At 42.4% G+C, this 23,616-nt stretch overlaps 6 protein-coding genes and 1 long non-coding RNA gene across 8 annotated transcripts in view; 3 read left to right on the top strand and 4 right to left on the bottom strand.

Annotated features, from left to right (window-relative positions):
• The window catches only part of poln (polymerase (DNA directed) nu), a 29,977-nt gene extending 25,495 nt beyond the window's left edge, over positions 1 to 4,482 (bottom strand). The window contains exons 1-8 of the mRNA XM_076160710.1: positions 4,385 to 4,482; positions 1,797 to 2,606; positions 1,292 to 1,461; positions 998 to 1,110; positions 749 to 885; positions 541 to 609; positions 382 to 442; positions 27 to 91 (exon numbers count right to left, since the gene is read on the bottom strand). Of these exons, the coding sequence (XP_076016825.1) occupies positions 27 to 91; positions 382 to 442; positions 541 to 609; positions 749 to 885; positions 998 to 1,110; positions 1,292 to 1,461; positions 1,797 to 2,519 (1,338 nt within the window). The 5' untranslated portion in view covers positions 2,520 to 2,606; positions 4,385 to 4,482. The remainder of the gene's footprint in view (positions 1 to 26; positions 92 to 381; positions 443 to 540; positions 610 to 748; positions 886 to 997; positions 1,111 to 1,291; positions 1,462 to 1,796; positions 2,607 to 4,384) is intronic.
• A 3,898-nt stretch (positions 4,483 to 8,380) lies between these two features.
• haus3 (HAUS augmin-like complex, subunit 3) lies at positions 8,381 to 12,587 on the bottom strand. The gene is made up of 6 exons (XM_076160637.1): positions 12,506 to 12,587; positions 10,612 to 11,673; positions 10,284 to 10,493; positions 9,961 to 10,193; positions 9,527 to 9,812; positions 8,381 to 8,822 (listed from the first exon to the last, which is right to left on the bottom strand). Exons 2-6 carry the CDS (start codon positions 11,617 to 11,619, stop codon positions 8,598 to 8,600), a joined length of 1,962 nt encoding a protein of 653 aa, XP_076016752.1. The 5' UTR covers positions 11,620 to 11,673; positions 12,506 to 12,587; the 3' UTR covers positions 8,381 to 8,597.
• A 69-nt stretch (positions 12,588 to 12,656) lies between these two features.
• LOC143008754 (prostaglandin reductase 1-like) lies at positions 12,657 to 16,002 on the top strand. Its single transcript, XM_076160650.1, has 9 exons — positions 12,657 to 12,765; positions 13,399 to 13,523; positions 13,654 to 13,699; positions 13,823 to 13,882; positions 14,252 to 14,419; positions 14,743 to 15,016; positions 15,109 to 15,214; positions 15,442 to 15,560; positions 15,690 to 16,002. Exons 1-9 carry the CDS (start codon positions 12,662 to 12,664, stop codon positions 15,798 to 15,800), a joined length of 1,113 nt encoding a protein of 370 aa, XP_076016765.1. The 5' UTR covers positions 12,657 to 12,661; the 3' UTR covers positions 15,801 to 16,002.
• Positions 16,003 to 17,218: 1,216 nt separating this feature from the next.
• Positions 17,219 to 20,148, top strand: LOC143008784 (thioredoxin-like). Its single transcript, XM_076160695.1, has 5 exons — positions 17,219 to 17,354; positions 18,268 to 18,372; positions 18,712 to 18,777; positions 19,550 to 19,615; positions 19,758 to 20,148. Exons 1-5 carry the CDS (start codon positions 17,331 to 17,333, stop codon positions 19,818 to 19,820), a joined length of 324 nt encoding a protein of 107 aa, XP_076016810.1. The 5' UTR covers positions 17,219 to 17,330; the 3' UTR covers positions 19,821 to 20,148.
• LOC143008795 (uncharacterized) lies at positions 17,640 to 21,405 on the bottom strand. The gene is made up of 2 exons (XR_012964627.1): positions 21,279 to 21,405; positions 17,640 to 18,409 (listed from the first exon to the last, which is right to left on the bottom strand). It is a non-coding gene; the product is annotated as an uncharacterized LOC143008795 (long non-coding RNA).
• On the top strand, positions 21,359 to 23,280 carry LOC143008778 (thioredoxin-like). Its single transcript, XM_076160682.1, has 5 exons — positions 21,359 to 21,637; positions 21,839 to 21,943; positions 22,384 to 22,449; positions 22,842 to 22,907; positions 23,045 to 23,280. Exons 1-5 carry the CDS (start codon positions 21,614 to 21,616, stop codon positions 23,105 to 23,107), a joined length of 324 nt encoding a protein of 107 aa, XP_076016797.1. The 5' UTR covers positions 21,359 to 21,613; the 3' UTR covers positions 23,108 to 23,280.
• The window catches only part of svep1 (sushi, von Willebrand factor type A, EGF and pentraxin domain containing 1), a 61,663-nt gene continuing 61,180 nt past the window's right edge, over positions 23,134 to 23,616 (bottom strand). For both annotated transcript variants that reach the window (XM_076160615.1, XM_076160624.1), the window contains one exon: positions 23,134 to 23,570. In XM_076160615.1, coding sequence (XP_076016730.1) covers positions 23,540 to 23,570 — 31 coding nt within the window. In that variant the 3' untranslated portion in view covers positions 23,134 to 23,539. The remainder of the gene's footprint in view (positions 23,571 to 23,616) is intronic.

The following is a 23,616-nucleotide window of genomic DNA, read 5'->3' as shown; positions in this document are numbered from 1 at the left end:
TTCTGCACTGGGGTGTGCTGTCTTACCCCAAGCAGGTCTGAAGTTCTTTTCAGAGCCTGTTTATCCACGTGGATGCGATGGCTCTCCATCACTGAAACAAGTGGAGACTAATCACTCATCAACACAACTTGAGGTAAATAGGCTGTGCAACATTAAAACAGGGAGATCACCTCTATAAGAAGGTACAGAAACAATATAATATATATATAACAAAATATCACTGCAGAGTCACGCCTTGATAGCAACACTGTACAAACTCTTTCAACGAGAAATCCTACATTTGTATATTCCACTGTCCTTAGGGGAAACATGACAGTTTGGTATTTGGAGTTAATGTGCTTGTATCAATGTATGTGATCAATAGAGTGAAGTAGTCCTCACCTGCCAGGACTGGGATCATGTTCAGCTCCATGTATGAATACAGCTCCCACAGGCCCTGGCTCTGGATGCACAGGTAGACAGTAGACAGAGGCAGTGTGAGTATGTGCAGATGTGTGTGTGTGTGTGTGTTTGTGTGTGAAAGCATGTACAAATGTTAACCTTTAACTTAGAGGAAATATCCATGTGAAGGCGATAAAGCAAAGAGAGACCTGAGATGACCTGAGAAACCTGAGAGAGGGAGGGAGGGAGCGAGATGAGAGGGAGAGAGAGAGGGAGAGAGAGGGGAAGAAGAACATTTTACATTTCTAAGGAGGTAGAGAAGGAAAAAGAGTTTCCAGATCAAGTCAGTCATTTCAGGTTAACTTACCTTCTTGGTACCCAGCGTGTGTGTTCTGTGTGGTCTCCTACAGTGTTTAAGAAGGAGGTCCTGGAAGCAGGAGGAAGAATCTGCAGGGTCCAACAGCCACCCCGACACCTGGGGGTCCTGAATACGACAGCCTACAACTACACAGAGATGACAAATCAAAATGGTTAAAACGGTTTTGGACTAGAAGAATAAATCATTGGACCTTGATGTGTGCGCTCATGGATGTGTGTGTTTCAGTGTGAGGCACACCCCGTGTCCAGTTCAGGTCTTGTCTATAGAAACAGAGAGCAGTACGAAGCAAGTCCTTGGCTTTGTAGCACACCACCAGTTGAGGACTTGATAGTATGTGTAGCAGCATATCTCTGTGGGATAAACACACACACACACACACACACACACACACACACACACACACACATACACACACGTATCTACTGCTGTTTAACACTACAACAGATCTGAAATAGGAACGATCTTTTAATTAATGTAAGAATACAAAATGCAAACTTACAAATGTACACAGGTACACAGACACACACAGACCTAGTAAAGAGCTCCTGGCTGTGCTGTCTTTGTTGCTGGGCCCAAGCAGGTGTGTGTTCTAGTTTTAAGTAGACCAGGCTGTCGTTTGGCCCGAGTGTGTCCTCTGCTGCGCTGCAATCCAGATTGTTCTTCATCAGAACCAGGAGACCACACACTGGCGGAGTAAGCTTCTGTATCACACACATCACACACACACTCCCAGGGAGGAGGAGAGATTTGATTACTTAATTAAGGCACCAGTTAATGCAGCAGTAATGAAGCAGTAAGAGATGAGATTTGTCACAGCTTGAATGATTTAAAGCCCTCAAGCCAAACTTAAGTTGTTTTTAGGGATGTAAACATTATGATAATAGCATTTCTTACATATATTCAACAGGAAAATTGTTTTGTTAACCTTGTTTGGAGCAGTCCCAGTAAATCTTTTATAATGTTATCACAGTAGTCTTAATTCTCCTTGTGTCTGGTGAACATTAGCATTGACCTCCTGTCCAGCAGACCTGCTCACCTGTTCTGGGTCTAACTGAGTGTTGCCATTCTGGTACACCATGGTCAGCACCAGCACCTTGGCCTGCCCAGCCTCCTCAAGCACCTGCAACTTCTCCTCTTTATCCAGCTTGCCAGAATCCTTTACTGTCGGGTCAGATGTCAAAGCTGTGGTCAGACTGGTACTTTTGGTTTGGCTCTGGGGTTCACCACTAGTAGCACCCTCGCTGGATTTTGCTGGCCTATTTGTGGCTCGATCAGGCCCAAATTTGACCCGTTTCTGCTTAGGTGGTTTACTGTTGGAAGCCTCTGTCTGGTTACAGGCGTTTGTAAGGGTTAATCCATCTCCCCTTTGTCCCAACAAAGCAGGCTTCATCTGTTCCTGCTGTTGATTTTTCCCCTGGGTAAATAGGTCTGGATGTACCTTTGACAATATTTCCATCTTATATGAAGAAAGTTTTTTAGCCTGTTGTTCTGTAGTTGGACGTGGCTGTTCAGGGTTAGAGATTGTAGGACTCATCTCCTTCTGGTCCCCACCTCTTTCTCTGGCGCCCCCTTGAGTGGAATGAGGTGGTTCCCACTTTGGATGACGCCTGGTTATAGTGGTTTTGGGAGGAGGACAAGCATTTGGAAGCTGAAGCACTTCATGCTTTCTCTTTAAGGGGAAGGAGGGGATCCTAGGAGATAGATGTGAAACTGTACGGCTTTGGAAGGGAAGTACATTGCTCATCGAGGCTGAAATCATATCCAGTTTTAATGAAGAGTGCTGACCACAGGTTGGTGGGGTTGGATCTGCATTTGAGCATCTTCCTGTAGTGCTTCCAATGCCAGCCTACATAACAAAGAAAGAGCAAGATTGCAGTCAGACAGGGTTAAAGCAGACACAGAGAAGGAAAGAGGAAGACTGGAATAGATTTAGAAACTCCAGAAGGCACTTGAAAATAGACTCTCACTTTCCGTGCTGTGATTCTATTACACGGACATTCGATACATAACAGTAAATCAGTTTATAGAAGTGAGCAGAATGAACAGTTAAGATTTCTAGTGGAACATAATTAGCTTTTAAACAGAGGAGAATGTGCACTTTATTTGATTATTCCTACTCACACTTGAGGCTAATTTTAGAATTGGAGCATAATGCAGAATTTGTGAAAGAGAGAATGACAATTGAGAGAGTAGACGAGCGTCTGAGAAAAATGAGACAAAATGTCAGGGGAAGCATAAACAAAAAAACATTGAAATGGAAAGGATGTGAACAGATGAAGAAGGGAACAACTGTCAGATGTATTGCTTCAAAACGTGTACTCAGCACTGTGTCCCAGACAAAAACATACAGACAATACAGTTTATCTGAGCCAGCCTGAAGCTAGGACTGAGACACACACTTCTAACTTTCACCCACTCTCAGATATTCAGACAAATATAGAGAATTTACCTCAAATTTACAGCAAATTATCATTAAGTAATCACAAAGTAACACAGCCTTTTTTTGCAAGTCGACGATTTCTTTGAGTCATAATTGCGAGGCTGAGAATAAGGAGGAACAATAAAGTGAGACAAGCCGGACAGATATTTGAGCACTCGACAGCACACACCCTCACCTCCCTGTAACCTTCACCAGCATCTTCAAGCTATCTCCATTATTCATATCTGCAACTCTCATCTCTATTTATGCAAAAAGGCTCAAAGCACATGCAGAGACACGCTTGCAGGTACGAGGTGTGAAGCTGGGTATTAAGAGGATTTTCCCAAGACAAAAGGTGTGAGTTTACGTATTCTCACAATTCTGCACGGGTGTCAGCAGTGGGCTGGCTTGGTAGGGATTCCTATGATTCAGCTCCCTGAGGAAAATCTTCCTCATTTCCCTGTAAACACAACCCTTTTCCTGCTGACAAAGTCATGAACTCCCCCCGGGTTCTCTGCTACAGGATATAGATAGGAAGCCAAGGCAGGCCATGGCCCATAGCCCAGTACTGAGTGCAGGAGGGAAGAGAGATAGAGAGAGAGAGAATGGATTGGTGTGCATGCTGCTGATTGTAGCAATATGGTGAATCCTGCACCTCTTTCTATGGTCCCTCTGCTGTAGTTCCCTCGTTCTGTCCCTCCATCATTCTACCCCCTCGCTTTCCTCCACTTGAGTTCTCAATCTTCGCACTCAATCTATCGCTATTTCTCCCGCATCATCCTTTCTTCCACCCATAGCTCTGTCTCCCCACCTTTCTCCTTCCTTTTCTGCCAATATCAAGGATTACTTTGTCAGGACTTTTTTTCCCTGAAGTACCCACTAGGGACCCATCGCTTCTGAGTGTACAGCCAGATAGCCCACAATACCTTGTTTCACATGAGCGGGCTTGGTTTCTATGTGCATCTGGGGAGATGGCTACACATAAGCATAATCCTTTTTCAAAACAGCTATTCAAGTCTCAGAAGTAGCTATTCAAATCTCAGGACTTCAGATTAGTGTTGCTGCACACACTGTTGCCTCTGCATACAGCCAGTACATAATTGGTGGTTTTACTGATATAAACAGAAAAGGAAAATGTAATCTCAGCAACTGAAATATATAGATTTGAGGTATGCCTAAGTCATCACTGCTCAAAGGAGACTCACTTGTAAGTTGGCAGGGTGCTGGGAGCGGTCAGGAAGACAGGAGACTCTGAAATCCGACCGTCTCGTTTCACACTCCTGGGGAGTAGATGTGAGACAACTTCCTGTACCTAAGGTTGTGTGTGAGATCTCTGTATTAAGGAAGGTCAGCCAATGATGTAAATCCTAACTGAGCAGAAATTGACATTGTTACAACACAACTTGCATCTTGTTTATGTGTGTATAATAGTGGGTATGTGTGTGACTTGACTCAGCATTGTCTCAGCAGCAGAGACTTGAGCTCCCTTCCTGTGGCTGTAATGTGAGCAGGCAAACAAAATCCCCCGTCAGTGCTGAGTCTCCTCAGCAACACTTGCATCACTAGCACACCGGTTAAATTAAGTTGGCTGAGAGCCTCAAGAGTTTCACCATTTGAAGAACTTTAGCACCCTCTAGTACAGCAACTCTGAATCTTAGAATTGACACAGAGTCACTAGATTTTACATTTGGGCCAGAGGAAGAATATATTCTTTAAATACTATAGGTTTAACAAGAAAATGAACACTAGTTCTACAAGTCCTGATTTGTGAAACCGTTATCTCAAGAATTGCTTAGGATACAGTCCCTCTCTCTGTATTTGAGCTCTAGGGTTAAGTTTTACTATTTCTTTGAGTCCTTCACCTGTTCAACCAGGTAGAATTATTACTGGTTCATTTGCTTAAAATTATGCTTCATAATACCAACTTGATTCTTAGTTGTACCATTTATAAAACAAAATTGAACGTATTATTTGTGTCCACTTGTGCAACTTGTTTAAGTTCACATTGACTGAAGTACTCCAGCACTCTCTTGTGGTGAATGCATGAAGTGCTTATCTGGAAAAAGAAATGTGTCAACGATGTGAAACGGTCAAAATGGTTCTTCACAAAATTAACATCAACAATCTGTAGACTAAACTAAATTCAAATCATGATTCATAAACACAACATTTAGGTGTTCCTTGCCAGTTCTCTAGTGCAATACTTTCAAAGCTAAAAAAAAGGAAACTTTATTCCTATGATGAAAGTATGTTTGTTGCATTTGATCAGCCCTCATGTATAATGAGTATAAATTAAACTTATCCATGAGGGGAAACGTGTCCTCACCTTTTGATGGATTTCCATCCTCTCTGTCCACAGACGTCACCACTTGCTCATTTCCACATTTCCACTTTTCATCTGCTCTACAATCTGTCCTCTCTGTCTCCATTGCTTCCTTAGGGCTTGTCTCATCGCCTGGCCCACCGCTGTCCAGGTTCAACCCCACCGGCATCACATCCACTCTTTCCTCTGTAGCTCTCCCCATGTATCCAGCAGCCGTGTCACAGAGGACTAATTTGGCAAGCCCTGGCTGTTCCCGTGGGCCGTCTGTATGATGTTCCTCTCCTGGTTCAGTCTCAGTTTGACCCATGTCCTGAGGGCTTTCAGCTTGCCAGGCAATCTCTCTCCTCTCTGTGAGCATTAAGGACTTTGCTGGACTGTCAGCCTGATTTGCAACTGATATTTCTTTCTCATTACTTCCAAGCTGATTGTTGAGCAGTTCACCTTGAGATGTATTAACCCTGTGCTCAAAATCAAGCTTCATACCCTTAGTTACATTGTCAAGATGAGTGTCTCGGGTACAAATCGCAGAAAGAGAACGCAAATTACTCTCAAAACTAGTATTTTCACTATTTCCCAAGAGTACAACTTCAGTTTCTTTGGCTGTTCCTTTCTCTATCCTCAGGGCTGCATCATTTTGTCCTGTCTCTTTCCTTGTAAGTCCATCTCCATCTGACATTTGGCCTCTAGCTATTTCCTTAACGTTTTCCATTGCCTGCCTGGCTTCCCCCTTCCCACCTTGCCATCTCAACGAATTGGATAAATCTGTGTCATAATCTGTTCCCTGTCTTTTTCCACTGGGAGGTAGACATACACTTCCAGGTGTGATCGTCTCAGGCTCTGATTTCTTATACATGCCATCGGGTTCTCCTCCAGCAGAGGAAACTTTGGTGAAGTTGGTTAGAGGTACCATTCCATTTGACACATTATCTGAAGCGACAGTCTCCTTCTTCTTTCTGTTGATATCTTTTTGAGGCCAGTTTCCTTTCTGTGTGACAGATGTGTAATTATCTGTCACTTCAGTTGTGTTAAAACAGGATGGAATTGGGTGGCAAGCCACAGCAGGCTCCTCTGTATTGGTCTGTTGGTACTCTCTTATGGGGAAGAGTGTTTCATCAGATCCCTGGCTGAGGAAGAGAGATGCTCCGATTTCTTCTGTGTGACTATGAGAGAAAACATTGCAAAACTGCACTCACAAAGACTGCAGATGAGCATGAATATTTAAGGTTTCCCTCATGTTAAACGTATTTTTATAGATCCTAAATGAATTAAATCTGTGGTATTATACCAGCATGGAAGGCATTTTATTAATTTCATCATCATTTCAGAATGAAACACTCCTTTCTTCGATGGCTTCTACATAAATAACTATTGCCATTTCCGTTGCTACTTACTTTCTCCAGGGGGTAGCCTGATGTAGAAAAACCGTCTCGGGTGTTTGGAGGGGCAGAGTGTATCGGTCTCTATGGGAAGATTTTGTAGTCTCAGAATCGTCAAGGTGACCAAATGCTGGGGCTTGACTCATCTGGTAAGCAGTGGATTGTGAGGACACCCTGTGGGAACACGCCTGTGAATGCCGATAGCATGCATGGGCCTGGAGGCTTTGCCTTTGCAGTGAAGAGGAGGGAGCCTGGGAGTTGTGGGGTGTCTGGGAGTACTGATAATAAGCCTGGGTCTGAGGGCTCTGCCTTTGGATGGAGGAGTCCCAGTAGGACAAAGAGGACTCCAAGGGTCTGGACAATTGTCTGATTCCCTTTTTTTTAACCCATCTGCCACAATATACATTAAACTGGCCCCTGTTTCAGAGCAATTCAACCAAATTAGAGTTTAACTTCAACTGAAACTCCAATGTTATTTATAGCCTTCAAACTATATGCTAGTGTAGGCCTCAGCACAAGAGTGTAATGTGGATTTTACTGAAGTTGAGACAAGATAACACAATCTCATCCTCTAACTGAACATAAGTGCATATTAGCACAGACCTAATATGTCTTACCCATCTGTGTGCCTGCCTCTCCCCTCAGCTTCACTTCTGCTGCTCTGAACTTGATGCTCTCTCTGGCTGCCATAATACACCTCCACTGTTAAATACACAGCAGAGAAGAACACCATTAACTATGGAGGAACAACAGAATTGTATAGAAAGACAGCATTAAAGGGGTGCTAGTGTTATCAGGCAGGCATATAGTCAAATTCTTGTGCCTGCGGCTTTAAGTGAGGTCACACAACTCGCGACTGTATGCTGACTCACGTTGCCTGGGATTGTTGGAGTAACTGTGGTTATCTGTGGTCGTGTGTACATATTGGACCCGGAGAACAGCTAGGATCATCTGGGCTGCTTGCGACAGTGGACCATTGTACAACCCGCTGTGAGCACACTCCATGTTCACCCTGTTAGAATGTCGGCTACTCTCTTTCTCTCTAGGAGGTCAGTTTGTCAGAGGCCTAAACAGGATAAAGGGGAAAGCTATGTCACTTGCTACAGGTCAGAACAGGTTTAATTAGAGTAGGAGAGTCATGACAAGCAAGTCATCACAGAAAACAGGATAGATTTATTAATTTAGTTATTCTTAATAAAACATCTTTCCAACCAAAACATCATATGGTTTAATTTATTTATCAGTTGACCTGTAGAAAAGGTTGAAACAAGACATTTTAGAACACAACTAGTATTAGATATGTGCAAATGTGATCCTGTTTGAATCTCTCCCACACAACAGCATAACTACAATACATTCCAATTATGCTGTGCCATATCATAAATACACCTTCATCTGATATGACAAAAACATTTCCCTCCATGTTTGATCATTAAAAATGTTGTTATTTGTAGTCTTCAGCAGGGGTCTGTGAAAATGAAAGTGTCTTTTTTGCAAAAACCAGGTGACGATCCAGACAAGGTGACGATCCAGACAAGTGCAAAGTTCCACACTCTGTTCCAGGGCCAAAGGTTAATGAGTGAAATTTATCCAACCGATACAGAGTGGAGTCATGATCAGATTTCACATCTTCAAGTTCCTATACTCATCAAAAGTGAACTCCCTTAACAGAGAGTTTACGGCTGATTACTCTGGGATTCCGTCTTGTGGAGTTTGTATCTATTGGCCTCTTTTGGCTGCCAGTTTGACCTCCAGATCTTCCACGACTTTCTGCAGTAACCGGGCATCCAAATGGAAGTAGATGTACAATTCACGCTCCCTCCTTAGCAGGGCGTTGCGTTCCAACTGTGAGCGCTTGGCTTGAACCTCCCCCATGATTTCTTTCATTAAACGCTGCAAACACTGTAGCTGAGACTCTGCATCCACAAGCTTTGCTGCCAGCTCCTGTCAAGAAAAGGGAATATGTTAGAGACATGAACAGAGAGGAGCGTTTTTTAGTTCAAAATAATTGTACATATGAAACGGAGGAGGAGCTGGTTACGCAAATGGTCCCCTATAATTTCCATGAAATATGAAATATGACATAGCAGTTATGCTAATAAGGATATGTATCATGTTAATTACTGCTATTAGCCACAAAATGTTTAAGCCTGAAACCTGACATAGTTTCAAAAACCACATGATCAACAATCTGAATCTCATTTACAAATTGCAGCAGGGTGATAAACCAAATATCACACAGAGAAAGATCCTTCATGTCTATATTGGCTCCATATATTGCTCTTCAGTTACAATGTACACAAAAATAAGTCAACACATTGATGGACTTTGTACAAAAAAAAGGGACAGGGTCAAGAAATGAAACCACACCACTAAACATGAAAGCCTTGTGTCATGCAGCAGAGCAGTGCATTTAGCATTTAACACCTGTGTCTCTTGTCAAGTACATTACACCATGGGGAAATGGCCGACATGTGAAATTAGTGCACAAACAACTTAATCATTGTGGTGCCTTCTTCCCTCACCAAAAGTGGCTGATAATTCAAAAATCGTCTGACTCACAGAAAGGAATGCATTTCAAATACACTATGGCTCAGCAGGATGTTGACCATGATGACTGTGCGTAAGACAAAAGGAAAGAGACCCACCTGTGCACTGGGGCAAAGTAGCTCCTGGTCAGTGATGGCTGGAGGACGTACCTGCGGCCCTAAGACCAGCTGCTGGAGCTCTGTGTACACGACTCTGTGCAACGCGTCACAGTCGCCAGAAAGACGAGCTACTTTGTAGTCCTGCTGGTGGCTGGACGATATTATTGAATCCCGGGCCAACTTGAGGTCACCTGCCAGGTCACACGCAGCTTGGTCTAAAGCCTCATAGGTACGGAATGGCTCAGATCGACCGTGGTCTGACACTTGGTCGAGGATCTGGAGCAGTCTGAGGATTTTATAGGAAAGTAAGTGAGACAAGCATTTCAAATAGTGCTCACAGTTTCTACACAAAACAGACCTAGAATCTCTGACATCATACAGTATATAATCTGTTATAGCTGAGAGGGTTTGGAGGACATCTCTGATCCCTTTACCTGCTAAAGGCTGCATCCTTACAGCTGATAATAGGGCTGGGCTTAGGGTTGATTGCCAGGTCAGGCTGGGCGAGGGCCTCGATCCTGAGAGACACTGCCTCACCCCCTTCTACCAATTTTTGGTTTACTTCTCCCAGCTGATTCAGACAGCTCTTCCACCGCCTCAGCTCCATCTCCTGAGCCAAGAGGACCAGGTCAAAGGATGCTTTCTGGCGGAGCAGGTAGTCACGTACCTATGTGGAAAGATTTCAGTTTTGCATCATTTTAGCCGTCTTGTCTGGAGAGACAGTTTCAGGGAGAAGCAGGTAATCTAATCGCCAAACCTGATCCTGTCTGGAGGTGTAGTACTCCTGCCTGGCCAGTTGCAGAGCCAGATCTCCCCTCACCACTGGCACATTAAGAAGCCTGGCTGCTTCTCTAAGGGCAGCTGGTACAGGTCCATGATGTAGAGCTTCCAGCTCAGCCTCCACTGCCTGCAGTTCCTTCCTCAATACAACTTCCCGCACGTGAAGAGAAGAGGAGGCACAAATACTCTGATAATGGGATAAAAAGGAAGGGGAGCTTATAAGATATATTAAGACATTTTGGGAACAGTGGCAAGAAACCAAAATTGTTTGCAACTCTTTCCCACAGTGTAGCCGTTAGCTGTACCTTTGTATGAGAGGCCCTCTCAGAGAGCCAGTCAAGTCCAGCGCTGATGCTTTTCTCCTCTGCCATGGCCTGCATTAGCTGGTGCTGAGCCACAATATGAGCCCACTGAAGCCTGGCCATCTCGGTCCCCCTGCGGTCAACCAAACGCTCCCCTCGCCTTTCTTCCTCATTCAACTCCTCCTCCTCTCCAGCCTCACAGGAACTAAGATCCAGGAGCTGGAAACGCTCAGAGTAGGAAGTCTCAACGATGTCTGAAATGCCCCGGAAGAAATGCTTCTGGGTGAAGGTAGATAGTGTTTTGGTGTTGAGCTCTTCCTGATGCAGATATGGTTCCAAGGACAGCTGGGAGAGGAGCACAGTGGGCCTCTTGGAGACTGAGGGGTTAGATGAGGCAACAGCTTCCCTTTTTCCCTCTTCTTTGTGTTTGGCATCTGGCTGAACTGGGAGATATGAAGCGAGCTTGCTCACTTCATCCATCAGGCTTTGCAAACAAGCATTGGTGTCAGCATTCTCAGCTCTGATTGAAGCATTGGCCTCCTTAAGTGTAAAAGCAGCACTCTCCAGCTCTGCAGTGAGTCGCAGGTCAGCATCTGCACGAGCCGTGGCAAAAACCTGCAACTTATTGTAACGCTGCTGCTTTAACTCCTTTTCTTTACTAAGTGCATGGAGCTCAGCTTCCAAATCTTCTATGGCCACGTCTCCTTCTGTTGCAAGAACTGAAGATGAAGAAATGCTGTTGCCATCAGAAGAAGCAATTGTTTTGAGGACCTCGTCCAAGGCAGCTTCATCCAGAATTGGTTTGTCAGACTTCTGTAGCTCACGAAAAGCACGCGCCTCCTCCATGGTGAGAACATTGCCGCGGTTGAGGGTGCGGCAAACAAAGCGCAAGAAGTGTAGGTTCTCCGGGGCACAATCAAACAGCCAGTCAAACTCTGAGGCCTTCAGTGAAGCTGTACCAGGGTAACCTAGGCGACCCATGGCCTCCACAAACTGCCCACCGTCTAACATGGTGGTCCAAAACACTGTATCACCCTTGTTATTATGCTAGAAGGTCCCACAGCCCTGCAGCATGGAGTAGGGAAGATGAGGTGGAGGCCAACACAAACCAGGGGTGAGATTGAGACATGGCAAAGCATAATGATCATCTACTCAAACAAAATACAGTCATGAAATATAGAGTGGAACAACACATCAAATATCACAATATTTTTTAAATTGATACCTCAATATCACAAAACTTTGTTATTACATGGAATTTTCTCTTTGTTGTGACCTACTTCTATGATGTGCTTATCTCCTTATTGAGTTTTGAATTGAGAATAGATGTGGTGTGTATGCAACAGCAACCTTGATAAGCCAAATGTCTTATTGGAAATAAATAAAGTTGACCTTGATTTCATACAATATCTGATCTAAACCAGAGGGAACATCATACAATGAGGCTATGAATTAAAAGGTCACAAGTTCAAATAAGCTTATTCCCAACTCCCATCCACAAAATGTGCACAAAGGGTTTGAATGAATGAATTTGACCATAATCTAAATAAAGCTACCTTAAGAAACTAGCGAATGTTCGTTTCACAAGAAACCTTCATTTAATGTTATACAAAAGTTTTTTTTTTTATCACTATCATGGCTAGACCGTTTAAAGCCATAATTATAAAACTTTGCTTTACTTAGGTTTGGAAATTCTGTATCTTAGACGAAATGTAACAAGTGACCGACGCCAACAAATGCTAACAGTTCCTTAGCTAGCTATGACGTAGTTAGAAAGCGCTGCAATTCTTCTAATACTACTACTCTTACGTTTTATCGCCGTTTAGACTTATCTTATCCTTTATAACAAATATGTGGTTGTAAGTAGCCTGTCAATAAATGTGTTTGCAATACTCACTCGGGATAGAGACTCGGTTAGCTTGGCCGTCAACCAGGGAAGCTGCTCGCGCTCGATCTTCAAAACGGAAAGCGCCTCCCTACGCGGGGGCACGCAAAGACGTCTGCGTCATACGTCGGAGGTCGCGCCAATATTGTCCAATCAGATTCGTGGGTTATGCGAGAGGAGGCGGGATCAGACGGGTCTTCCTCCTCCCATGCTCCCTCTTTCTCTCCGATCTTAAACAAGCGCAGACTTTTCTTTCTGGAAAACGGCAGCTGGTAAGTCATTCGGATGACGTTAATATGGTTTGTAGAGGTAACAGGAGCTTAAGTATGTGCTATAGTTATTTGCATGTGCGATGACTAGACTAGCATCCGCAGCAGAGTTCACTCTTTCCATTTTCTAATCATTAACATTAATTGCTATTGAATCATCATAATACCACTGTAGATTAACTTAATTTAAGTTGTGCTTGTTGGTTTGTTTAACACCTTAAATGCTTCCAAAAGTGTTTGCCATTATTGTTTAGAAACAAATGAGTCCCAGACAGAGTGCATTCTTGTGATTGTTATTTACTGTTATTTTACTTTTTATGTACATGCATCTGTGGTGTTGGCATGCTTGACTCACTTCATATTAACAGCACAGCTGCTACATAACACCACACAGTCAATGGTTCAAGACAATTCTCAAAAGCACCATTACATTGTGAGTCACGTGATTAGCAATTGTGCAACTTAAACAAGGTGGCAGACAGGACAGATTTAATATGAGAATCTCATTCATAAGTAGAGAATAGTTTGTTGAATACTTATACGGTATACAACGTTTTACTTGAAGAGACATCATAGTACCACATGTTACCCCGCCATTGATTAATGTCACGCATCTGCTCTAACCGTCTCTCACAGCTGTCCAAAACAAAGAGCCATGGTCCAAGCAAAGACGTGGATCCTGACCAAGCACTTCGATGGCTTCCCAAAGGACAGCAACTTTGAGCTTAAACTGGAGCAGCTCCCTGAGCCCAAAGATGGAGGTAAAATGGCATTTGTGATGTATACTGAAGCTGTTATTCTCAAAGTATAAACAGGAAAGACTTAAAGTGAGTCACCATCTGCTTGACATTTGAGAATAAAACCTTCCCATGTCTCTTTTTTTTGTTTCAGAGGTTCTTCTGGAAGCGTTGTTTCTCAGTGTGGACCCGTACATGAGGTGGATGAGAGTAGGATAGAAACTACAAACATTATTTATTATTGCAACAACAGTTTAGCATTACAATATGCGTTGGGATGTCCGTCCATTTAGCTCACTGGCCATTGCATTCTTTGTCTCTAGGCCATTCAGTCGGGTTCGCATGAACGAAGGTGATGTGATGATTGGAACTCAAGTGGCCAAGTAAGAATCACAAACGCACAGAGAAATATCTTTGTTCTTTGATGATGTCCTGTGCCATGCAAGTCAGACGTTTACTGAAACAACAGATGCTGTACCTGCTATTAATTACTGGAGCCTTTGATTTTCAGTGACTCACGAGTCAACAGTAATGTTCTTGGCTAAGGGTTCAGACACAAATGTTTCAATCTGACTTTGGTTGATAAACACATGCTGAATGAATTGCTTCTTGGCTAAACTTTCATGAAAATAATCCTGTGCAAAGCCATACGTCATCTGAACAAAAGTAGAAAACCACAATGGATAATATCTGTCTATCTTACATGTGCAATTTTTGCCTGTTCTGATGTTATGAAATTTTGTTTTCTGTAGAGTGATCCAAAGTAATAACCCAACGTTCCCAGTGGGAAGTTTTGTTGTTGGTCGATGTGGCTGGAGGACCCATACAGTCTGTGATGGGACAGACCTGACTCCCATCATGTCTGACTGGCCTCACAACATTCCCATGTCTCTGGCTCTGGGTGCCATTGGAATGCCAGGGTAAGACTGCCAAGAAATGTTATTTTGTAAAAAGGTACAAAACTGCACGTAACAGCTTTTGGAGATAAGTTGATGAGCTGTTGCAGTGGAAGTGCCATATATGTACCATTCATACCTTGTTTGAGACTGAGACTTAGTCATGAGGCAACAGGCTCCTGAAATCTTGTGGCTGAGTTTTAAATATGTTTAGATGAGGTACAGATCAGTTTTCAAAATGTTTTTTTTAATTGGTTATTTTAAAACTCTCAGCCTGGCTGAGTGAGTGCATTATTTTGAGAGAGCATATATGCTGATACCAACACTCTTTCTCACACTCTCTCCAGACTTACAGCTCTTCTTGGGATAGAGGAGGTGTTGGCACTCCAGCCCGGGGAGACCCTGTTGGTGAACGCTGCAGCAGGGGCAGTTGGCTCAGTAGTGGGCCAGATTGCTAAGATCAAAGGCTGCAAGGTGGTGGGTTCAGCAGGGTCTGACGCCAAGGTGGCCTTCCTCAAAGAACTGGGCTTTGATGAGGCATTCAACTACAAAACCATTGGTTCCCTGGAGGAGGCGCTGAAGAAGGCTTCTCCAGAGGGATACGACTGTTACTTTGAAAATGTAACCATGGGCACAATTTGTTTAATATTACAAAATATTAAATAATATAAAGTGATATTTTTGTCTGATATGACACATGCCCTTGATCTCAGGTGGGAGGGGCTTTTTCAAGTGTAGCGTTACCACAGATGAAGGACTTTGGAAGAATAGCTGTGTGTGGAAGTATCTCTGTGTACAACGACACCACGCCCCAGACAGGTGTGTATGCGCCTGCATTTGGTCACTTGTTTTATAATGTTGTGCCACTAGAGGGAAACATTGCCTTTCTCCATCAATATAAATGGGCTATGTGATACCTGAAATACTGAATGTGTTTGTAGGTAGTTAGATGTTTGAAATATCTATCTTTCTTTAATTAGGCTCCATTAAGCAACACTGGAAGGTAATTATTTTACTTAAACCAAAGCTGTCACTCTCTACCTCAGGCCCGTACCCCCAACTGACCATGATCTTCAAGCAACTTAAGATGGAGGGTTTTATGCAGAGCAGGTGGGTGCATAAGCACCCTGAATCCCTAAAGAGGCTGATGGCCTGGATGAAAGAGGTTAGCAGTAAAAGTACACTTATTTCCTCCCCTCTGTTTCCCAAAATGTCATGTTTCATTTGCACTCACCCTCCTACTACTGCCCTTTACCTTTAATGTAATAATGGTGATGTTCGGTTGTGTGTGCAGGGCAAACTACAGGGTCGGGAGCACATCACAGAGGGCTTTGAAAACATGCCGGCTGCTTTCATGGGGATGCTGCAGGGAGAAAATATTGGCAAGGCTATCATCAAAGTCTGATATACAACACGGAAGGATTCCTTGTGGTAAAAAGATAAACGATAGTTCCTGTTACTTTAACGGACACATCGGTACAAAGTTCACTTAGTGTTAACTACCCCATGACTTATCAAACATTTGTATTTTAGCACAATATCATCCAGGTATCATCCAGGTAATAACACGTGATACATTCATAATACACTGCATGATTTGTAGGCTTTCTAGTCAGAAAGACTTTTTGAATGTGTAATAAAATGTTTTGTGTAAAATTGTGGGCCAGCATTGTGTTATTCAGATTATCAGTGTCTGTACAATATAAGCTCATGGTGCTCCTTTTCATTCTTCTTTCAAATTCAATGTAGCCAGGATAATAAAGCATGGAGCTTGTTTGATCGGGAGCAAAGATTATTTTTAGACACGTATTTGAATTTCATAAGGCTGTGATGGTGATGATGAGGAGAGCACCATTTCCATGGCGATGAAGGGTCCCTTTGGTCCATAAAGAGGTCAAAATAATTGGGTTAGCCTGCATGTTTAAATTCATGGATTCATTTATTGGAAGAAGACAACAGAGAGCAGCCCAGATGATAGAGACAACCAAGCAAATATTAAAATAGGCAGCATAAGAAAAGAGACCTAAACTAGCACAGTAGTGACCAGTACTATCATTCATCACCCATTTGAAAACTAACATGTGAAAACCATGCTTTGCTTAAAAAGCCTATAAAGATAGAGTATGTTTATAAAAACGAGTTGTTTGGAGCCACATACATTGAGGTGCGCTAACTCGTTATTTTACGGTAATCAGGGATTTTGTCAAGTCATCGTGACTTGAGTTACCGTTTCTACTCTCTCGCGGCAGCTGTTGCATTACAATAATGTATAGAAACTTGGGGAAACCATATAAGCTCATACGAGATGATGTGATCTATCATATGTTATAGAAAGTACGTTATAATTGTAAGTATAACTGCTGCCATTCGTTTCGTGATAACGGCAATCTTTGGTATGGAAACAATCATTGGGATCTCATTTAACGTTTATAAAATGTAAACATAATAATCAATTTTTTTTTTTACCTTCTATAGCTGTGTTATACACTTTTTTTTGAAGCGACGGAGCTTTAGACTTGGCAACACCCAGCAATCGCCAAGCCATTAAATATCGTTGTAAATGTATAAAGCATAAAGAAAGATGTAACTTCCGTAAATACCTTCAAAATAAAATCTACCTCGAGAATGCCTAGAAACGATTGGTTAATCTACATAGAGAGAACGTACGGAGTCGGTTTACAATGGGTATTAAATGTAATTTGCGTTGTATTTCACAGCGCATATCCACGCTATGACTGTACATAAAATTGCCATTTGTGTCACATTTCGACAAAGTGCTTTTACTTTTAAGGAGGTCATATTGTTTTCCGTCAATCACGCGTGGCGTATGGTCAATGACGAAGCCGTAATAAAAGAGCAGCGTGTGTGCTGGACATTGGGCATTTCCTGACTAAGTCATTCTCCTTGTAGATCAAGCCACGCATTTACATTCATCATGATCATCGAAGTTGAAAGTTTGGTAAGTTAAAACTTGTTGGAGGTCATGTATACTGGTTATGAGCGTTACGAGTTGGCATTGTTGGCGATTCTTAGATATGTGATTTCGGTTGCCGGGCAGCTGCACGCCTCTTTGCCCCCTTTTCCACTCAACAATGCGGGCAACTTCCACCCAAACACCGTATCAAACCTCCAGGCTCGGTTAGGAGAGTAATTTAAGTCATCGGGTGGTAACTGAGCTAACGCGGATCCCGTTACCTGTCACCACCATGTGTGTGTTTCTGTGGACTTGTTGTGTAGCGGCGCGGGAATGCTAGCTAGATGTCTTACGCAGAATGCAAACCATAGCCTTTGACTGTAAATATGACCGTAACCCTGAACATGCCTGCAAATATGAACGGGATTGTGTTTTTGGCACGTAGACGATCCAGAGTTGTTATTACCATTCAATCGTATTTTTATAATACAATTTCGAAACAAACCACCGGCGGGGATGAGGTCATCCAGGCCTCCATTTCTGCTCTCTCTCTCTTGCATAATGTGGCGTTAGAAGGTACATGTTGTCATTGTTTGTATATTTGCGCGACTGTAGGTACCAGATCGATTTGCCTTTATATGACACAGGACCATGAATCAATTTCCTGTCAATTCTGTATTATAGTAATCCAGTGTTTATATTTGAATGAGTTAACCTGGTCACATCTGATATAGTGTGCCTTAATTAACTCTAAAAATGAATGCACTGGTATAATTTAATTCCCAAGAAGCCTGAGTCAGCATTTCCATCCATCTCACACACACACACACACACACAGGGCAATGATAATATGGGGAACACAGATGAGATCATTTTCCTGCCTGCAGAATAGTTATATAAACATTATAATCAAATCTATTTCTAACAATAATTACCATCCTGTGTTTTCTTCCCTCAGGATGCCTTCAAGGACATCATGAAGGAAGCTGGAGACAAGCTGCTGGTGGTCGACTTCACCGCCATGTGGTGTGGTCCTTGTAAAGGCATCGCTCCTGTTTTTGTCGTGAGTAGACCATGGTGACGCTCTGGTGTTTTCAGTACTGTAGATGAAGAGATTATGATGTGTCAGATGATGATTACAGAACCAAAATCACCAAGAAACAGGTAAATGTAAGGTAATGATTAGTCTTGACTTGTCTGCAGTGGAAATATTTCTTCTGACAGGTTGTTGCTCTGGCAACCTCTTACCAAGCATTTTCCTCTCTGAAGTAGGAAGCACTTGAGATAATGTAATGAAATTACAACACCAGATTCCATTAACAAAGAGCATATCTTCTAGTAGAGTGAAGAACAGAGATGGGTTTTGCAGTGATAGTAGAGCTCATGATTTACTCTCTTGCAGAAACTGTCAGATAAGCCGGAGAATAAGAATGTGGTTTTCCTGAAGGTGGATGTGGACGAGGCTGAGGTAAGTGTATAATGGGACTTTGTTCTGGGTGAGTCAATAATCAGTAATATCAATCAATTATAATTAGCAGAGATGCTGAAGCACTTAGAGTAGTAATGGCTTGCAGGATTTGGACACATGCTCTTTTTGTGTGTACATGGGGTCTACAATAGCCATTATTAAAGCATTAATACTCAAAGCAATGTGAAGCATTTCTGAAATGTAGTTCAGCAGGTCACATGGGACCACAGCTCGCTCATGTGACCCCCGTATCCCAGTGTGCTGAGAGTGTAGGGACGTCAGTGAGTGGTTGTTAAATCTGCCTCAGCTAGTTTGCTTGCCAGCACTGGTTAATACAACAGGCAATGCAATGTATTGTGTAAGAGGCGCTTCATCTTGCTGCCTGGCAACCGGCTGAGCGCTTTCACGTACAACAGGAACCGTCAGTTTAAGAGCAGACAAATTACAAAGCACATGGCCTTTGTTTACTACGTTTGACAGCTTGTTGTCATGTGGAAAGAAAAGTTTCTGCCCAGCTTCAGATCGAAGACACGCCCGTATGTGGAGTCAGCGCATTGGAATACGGCCTATGGTTCAAAGCTGAAAGAGTTTGATCTGAAAAATCGATCCTCAGTCATAGTAACCTTTTGTATCATCATAGACCCTATTTATGGACTGTGACATGAACGCATATGCTGTACTGCGTATTTTCAAAAAAACTAGGAGCTTTTCTTCATGTTGGTCTTTGATATAATCCTAAATATTCAGAGTTTATTTATCTTGTTCTTAACAGGACATTGCTGCAGAGTATGGGATCGAGTGCATGCCAACATTCCTTTTCTGTAAGAATGGAGCAGAGGTGAGCAATATTTATGATCTGAGTGTTTCAAAATGTCCACCTCATCCTTCCGTTGATAATATGAATTATCGGTTCACTTTGGATCCCTGGTTTCAATCATTTTACGGTATGAAACTAATGGTATTTGTTCCCTTTTCTTTAGGTGCATAGGTTCTCCGGGGCCAACGTACAGACACTGGAAGCAGAAGTTGAGGCTCGGAGGTAGAACAATGGGAGGCTGTAAAGTCATCAACCTGACTCCCACCGACCATCTTATCTGCATTAGTATCATGGGAGCAACAGTTCAGTCCACATGCATACGTAGAGCTCATCTTATGTACAGTAATGATGTTTTCTATCCCATAAGGGCAACAATTCTGCTGGTGTTGTTGAAATATTACTTTCACTTCAGTGTCTTGGTTCTGTCAAAACCAGGCAATATGTTTTTTTAATTTTTTTCTAATAGTTGAATATCAGAAACTGGCTTTGCTCTGCAACTCTTGGCCTTTTCTCTGGCTGTTGTGGATGTAATAAATGAAGATGAGTTACTCTGACATTGTGCTGTTTGATGAGATGAAAATTATCCTTTTTGGACCTAAATCCCCTGGATGAGGTTAACCCGTTTTAAGTTTAAGATGAAACTCGTATGGAGCCAAGCACAGCCTGAGATCATACAGTATTTCACTAATCCCAGAGGGAAATTATTTGTTACAGCAGCAAGTCGCATTAAGATAAAAAATAAAAAAAAACAACAGCAGGAGGCTGCAGCTTGTAATTTAAGAAAACGTGTCGTTCTATTTAGTACAAGATACAAGTCGGGTCATGCAGAACTGAAACAACCGTTGAAACGCGAAAAACTATACTGTAGAGCTAGTGGTGACAGAAAGTAACACACAGTCGTGATTGGTTTGTCTCAGCCTCCTCCAAAAGCTGTTAAGTTACAGGAGCTGTATTCTGCCTGTTTCAGTGTCTTACTGTGCTGACTTGTTGACATTACGAGTATAAAATGAGTGCCCACATCAGGCACCGCCATTATAGTCCAATACACGAAGCCGGTGAGAAAATTAAATGTCCTTACCCGATTTGGACCACGCATGCGCGTCCACTACATCCGGAAATTCCCGGCCCCGCCCAGAGCTCTAGCGGAAGCCATATTTCTGTCGCTGAGTTGGACCACGCATGTGCAGACTGATGATAACTCCAAATTAATAAATTACTTTTACGGTTGGACTGCGGTTGAACAACCGTCAAGTCGAACAGCCGTTACGAATACAAGTTGTTTGTGTAAAATAAAATGAATATACGACAGTGTCTTGACGGTTTACATTTAATATACTTCGTGAAGTTGATAAGTTAAATAAAGTTATGTATCCATCATTGTTTAAAAGCAATAATATGGAGTTATGAGTTAGGTATAGGGGGTTCGAGACAAATTGACGACCATTGTAAAAAACGTTTTTTGTAAATGCGACAGTGGCATCCGTGGTTCAAATCGGGTTTCCGGGTCGGAATCGGGTAGAGAATCCCGAAAACACAACTTAAACAGGACAAAATCCCCAAAATGCATTTGGATTTTTTTGGTATACTGCAATTATATATTGTATTGACGGAAAAATCAATAAAAGTTTGACACCTCTGTGACAACAAACGTATCGGCCCAAGTGCCAAATTCCCCCTAACTTACCTCCATGAAGTGTGTTTCCTCTCTAGAGGCCATTTTAAGGAAAACTGTCCACAAATTCGTCGTGTTCAGAGCAGACTTCCCTCGAGTCGGCCTCCCCCACCTCGCCCAACCCAAAGTCTTCAGATAACCAATCAGGAAGCAAGAAGTTGAGATCTAAGGAGCTGAAAAGACCTGAGGTGGGTTCAGACTGCAGAGACGACAAACCGGTCTTTGGCAGCTATTGCAACGGGCTGAGACATTGACGCAATCTATATAAGAGCAGCCGTCTGCGGTAACAGGATATTTCCTCAACAAGCCACTCAGCCTCTGAACCGAGCCACGTCTCTGTATTCATCATGGTTAAAGAAGTACCAAATTTGGTGAGTCGGAACTTCTTAGAAGTCATTTTTGCTGTTTACCTTTGTTAGAACCTGGTTTTGTTTGCTATTTGAGAAGCGTTGTTGTTATTTAACCAGCTCTAGAAGAGTTACATAAACACCATCCAGGATGATTCACATGTAGCCATAATGTGGACAAAACTAATTCTAACAATATTTACTATCTGTGTTTTCCTCTCTCAGAAAGCCTTCAAGGCCATTCTGAAGGAAGCCGGAGGCAACCTGGTGGCGGTGGACTTCACTGCCACATGGTGTGGTCCTTGTCAACGCATGACTCCTGTTTTCATAGTGAGTAGGTCTTTGTGACACTCTAGTGTTTTCCCTAAAGATGAAATGCATCCCGCAACATCGTTCTTGGGCAGTGTCTCTGAACTGGACAGACTGGTTCCAACACAGCGGCTTATTGACTACAGTGTGTCACTAAGAGAGAAGAAAAACGAGAGGAAAGGGTTTGAGATGGCACTCTAAATGAAGTTGTTGTAGTTTGTTTGTTGAAGTCCATCCATAGATGTTTCTTTCAGATTACCAAACTGTTCCTCTCTCAAGTAGGAAATACTTGAATGTCTGTTAAGATAATTTAATGAAATAATTGTATCAGATTTCATTATTAAAGATTAAATTATCTAGTAGACTTAAGAATAGAAGTTAGGAACAGAGAGTAGACCTGCAGTAGGGTTGGGCCTGCCAGGATGTTGTGACAGCAGAGCTCATGACTCACTCTCTCGCAGGAACTGGAATCTGCACCGGAGAATAAGAACGTGGTTTTCCTGAAGGTGGATGTTGACGAGGCTGACGTAAGTGTATAATGGGACTTTGTACTGGTCAATCAGTGATGTCCATCAACATTAATTGGCAGAGATGCTGAAACACTGAGCACATTAAAGAACTAAATAGCAAATCCTGTATGTCCCCTTCAAGTCCACTTGCTGAGTAGATGCTTACATGGGTCTACAATATCCATTTCTAAAGCATTAATACTCAAAGCAATGTGAAGCATTTCTGAAATGTAGTTCTGGCTCATGTGACTAGAATACATAGTTAAATTTTTGTCTTTGTTATAATCCTAAATATTCAAAGCTTGTTTATCTTACTGGAAGAACGCATAAATAGTGACTCAAAAGGTTGTATTGACTAGTTTTGCATGTGAAGAAGCCAAATTAAAAGATTCTATTGCTGGACTTTTCAGGACATTGCTGCGGAGTACAAAATTGACAGCATGCCCACATTCGTTTTCTTTAAAAACGGAGAAGAGGTGAGCAATATTCATGATTCAAGTGTTTAAAAATGTTCACCTCACCTTTCCCCCGGTGTAATGAATGATCAGTTCACTTTGGATCGCTGGATTGATTAGTTTAGAGGTATGAAGCTAAAGTTCTTGCTCCTTTTTAGGAGGAAAGGTTCTCTGGTGCCAGCGAACAGAAACTGAAAGACGTGGTGAGCGCTCGGAGGTAGGAGTCTGGGAAGTTTTGAAGTCATCAAATGGACCACAACTGACCACCCACATTCATCTCACCTGCATTAAATATCATGCTCTGTTTATTCTCTGACTGTTGTGGATGTAATAAATGAAGATGAGTCACGCAGACAGTGTACTGTGCCAATCAAATGAAATCAAAAGAATTTAATGGTTTTATGCTTTAATAAAAATGTGAGAATAGTTTACACATATACATCGGACAATCACATCAATAGTTTTTACACATCGTACAAGTATATAGCAGCAAATGTTTAATACTGTTGATTCTCTATATGAAAAAATACAGCTTTATTTTACAAAATGGTTCTTGCTTTGCTTTTGCTGAGAGATGAAAATGGATGGTTTACAAGTTTTACTATACAAAGATCCCTTCATAAGACGATTCACATGGGGCTGAGTGGCATCTTTTAGAAATGATAATATCCTGATTTCCTTTTCCTGCACAAAGAGGAAAGAAATCACGGTCAGTTAAGGAAACGAATGT

Source organism: Genypterus blacodes, unplaced genomic scaffold, assembly GCF_046128005.1.
Source record: "Genypterus blacodes isolate CSIRO-AG114 ecotype Tasmania unplaced genomic scaffold, CSIRO-AGI_Gbla_v1 ptg000011l_1, whole genome shotgun sequence".
Taxonomy (NCBI): domain Eukaryota; kingdom Metazoa; phylum Chordata; class Actinopteri; order Ophidiiformes; family Ophidiidae; genus Genypterus; species Genypterus blacodes.
This window is presented reverse-complemented; position numbering and strand designations above follow the sequence as displayed.

What these genes read in the sequence shown, in the direction of transcription:
- LOC143008778 (XM_076160682.1), top strand. Translation starts at nt 21,614, where the DNA reads ATGGTTAAAGAAGTACCAAATTTG. An exon ending in TTAAAGAAGTACCAAATTTG is followed by an intron (nt 21,638 to 21,838) that starts GTGAGTCGGAAC and finishes TTCCTCTCTCAG; the next exon opens with AAAGCCTTCAAGGCCATTCT. An exon ending in TGGATGTTGACGAGGCTGAC is followed by an intron (nt 22,450 to 22,841) that starts GTAAGTGTATAA and finishes TGGACTTTTCAG; the next exon opens with GACATTGCTGCGGAGTACAA.
- LOC143008784 (XM_076160695.1), top strand. Translation starts at nt 17,331, where the DNA reads ATGATCATCGAAGTTGAAAGTTTG. An exon ending in GCATCGCTCCTGTTTTTGTC is followed by an intron (nt 18,373 to 18,711) that starts GTGAGTAGACCA and finishes ACTCTCTTGCAG; the next exon opens with AAACTGTCAGATAAGCCGGA. An exon ending in TGGATGTGGACGAGGCTGAG is followed by an intron (nt 18,778 to 19,549) that starts GTAAGTGTATAA and finishes TGTTCTTAACAG; the next exon opens with GACATTGCTGCAGAGTATGG.
- haus3 (XM_076160637.1), bottom strand. Translation starts at nt 11,619, where the DNA reads ATGTTAGACGGTGGGCAGTTTGTGGAGGCCATGGGTCGCCTAGGTTAC. An exon ending in AGAGGGCCTCTCATACAAAG is followed by an intron (nt 10,494 to 10,611) that starts GTACAGCTAACG and finishes TCCCATTATCAG; the next exon opens with AGTATTTGTGCCTCCTCTTC. An exon ending in ACACCTCCAGACAGGATCAG is followed by an intron (nt 10,194 to 10,283) that starts GTTTGGCGATTA and finishes CTTTCCACATAG; the next exon opens with GTACGTGACTACCTGCTCCG.
- LOC143008754 (XM_076160650.1), top strand. Translation starts at nt 12,662, where the DNA reads ATGCGAGAGGAGGCGGGATCAGACGGGTCTTCCTCCTCCCATGCTCCC. An exon ending in CCCTGAGCCCAAAGATGGAG is followed by an intron (nt 13,524 to 13,653) that starts GTAAAATGGCAT and finishes TTTTTGTTTCAG; the next exon opens with AGGTTCTTCTGGAAGCGTTG. An exon ending in GGTGCCATTGGAATGCCAGG is followed by an intron (nt 14,420 to 14,742) that starts GTAAGACTGCCA and finishes CACTCTCTCCAG; the next exon opens with ACTTACAGCTCTTCTTGGGA.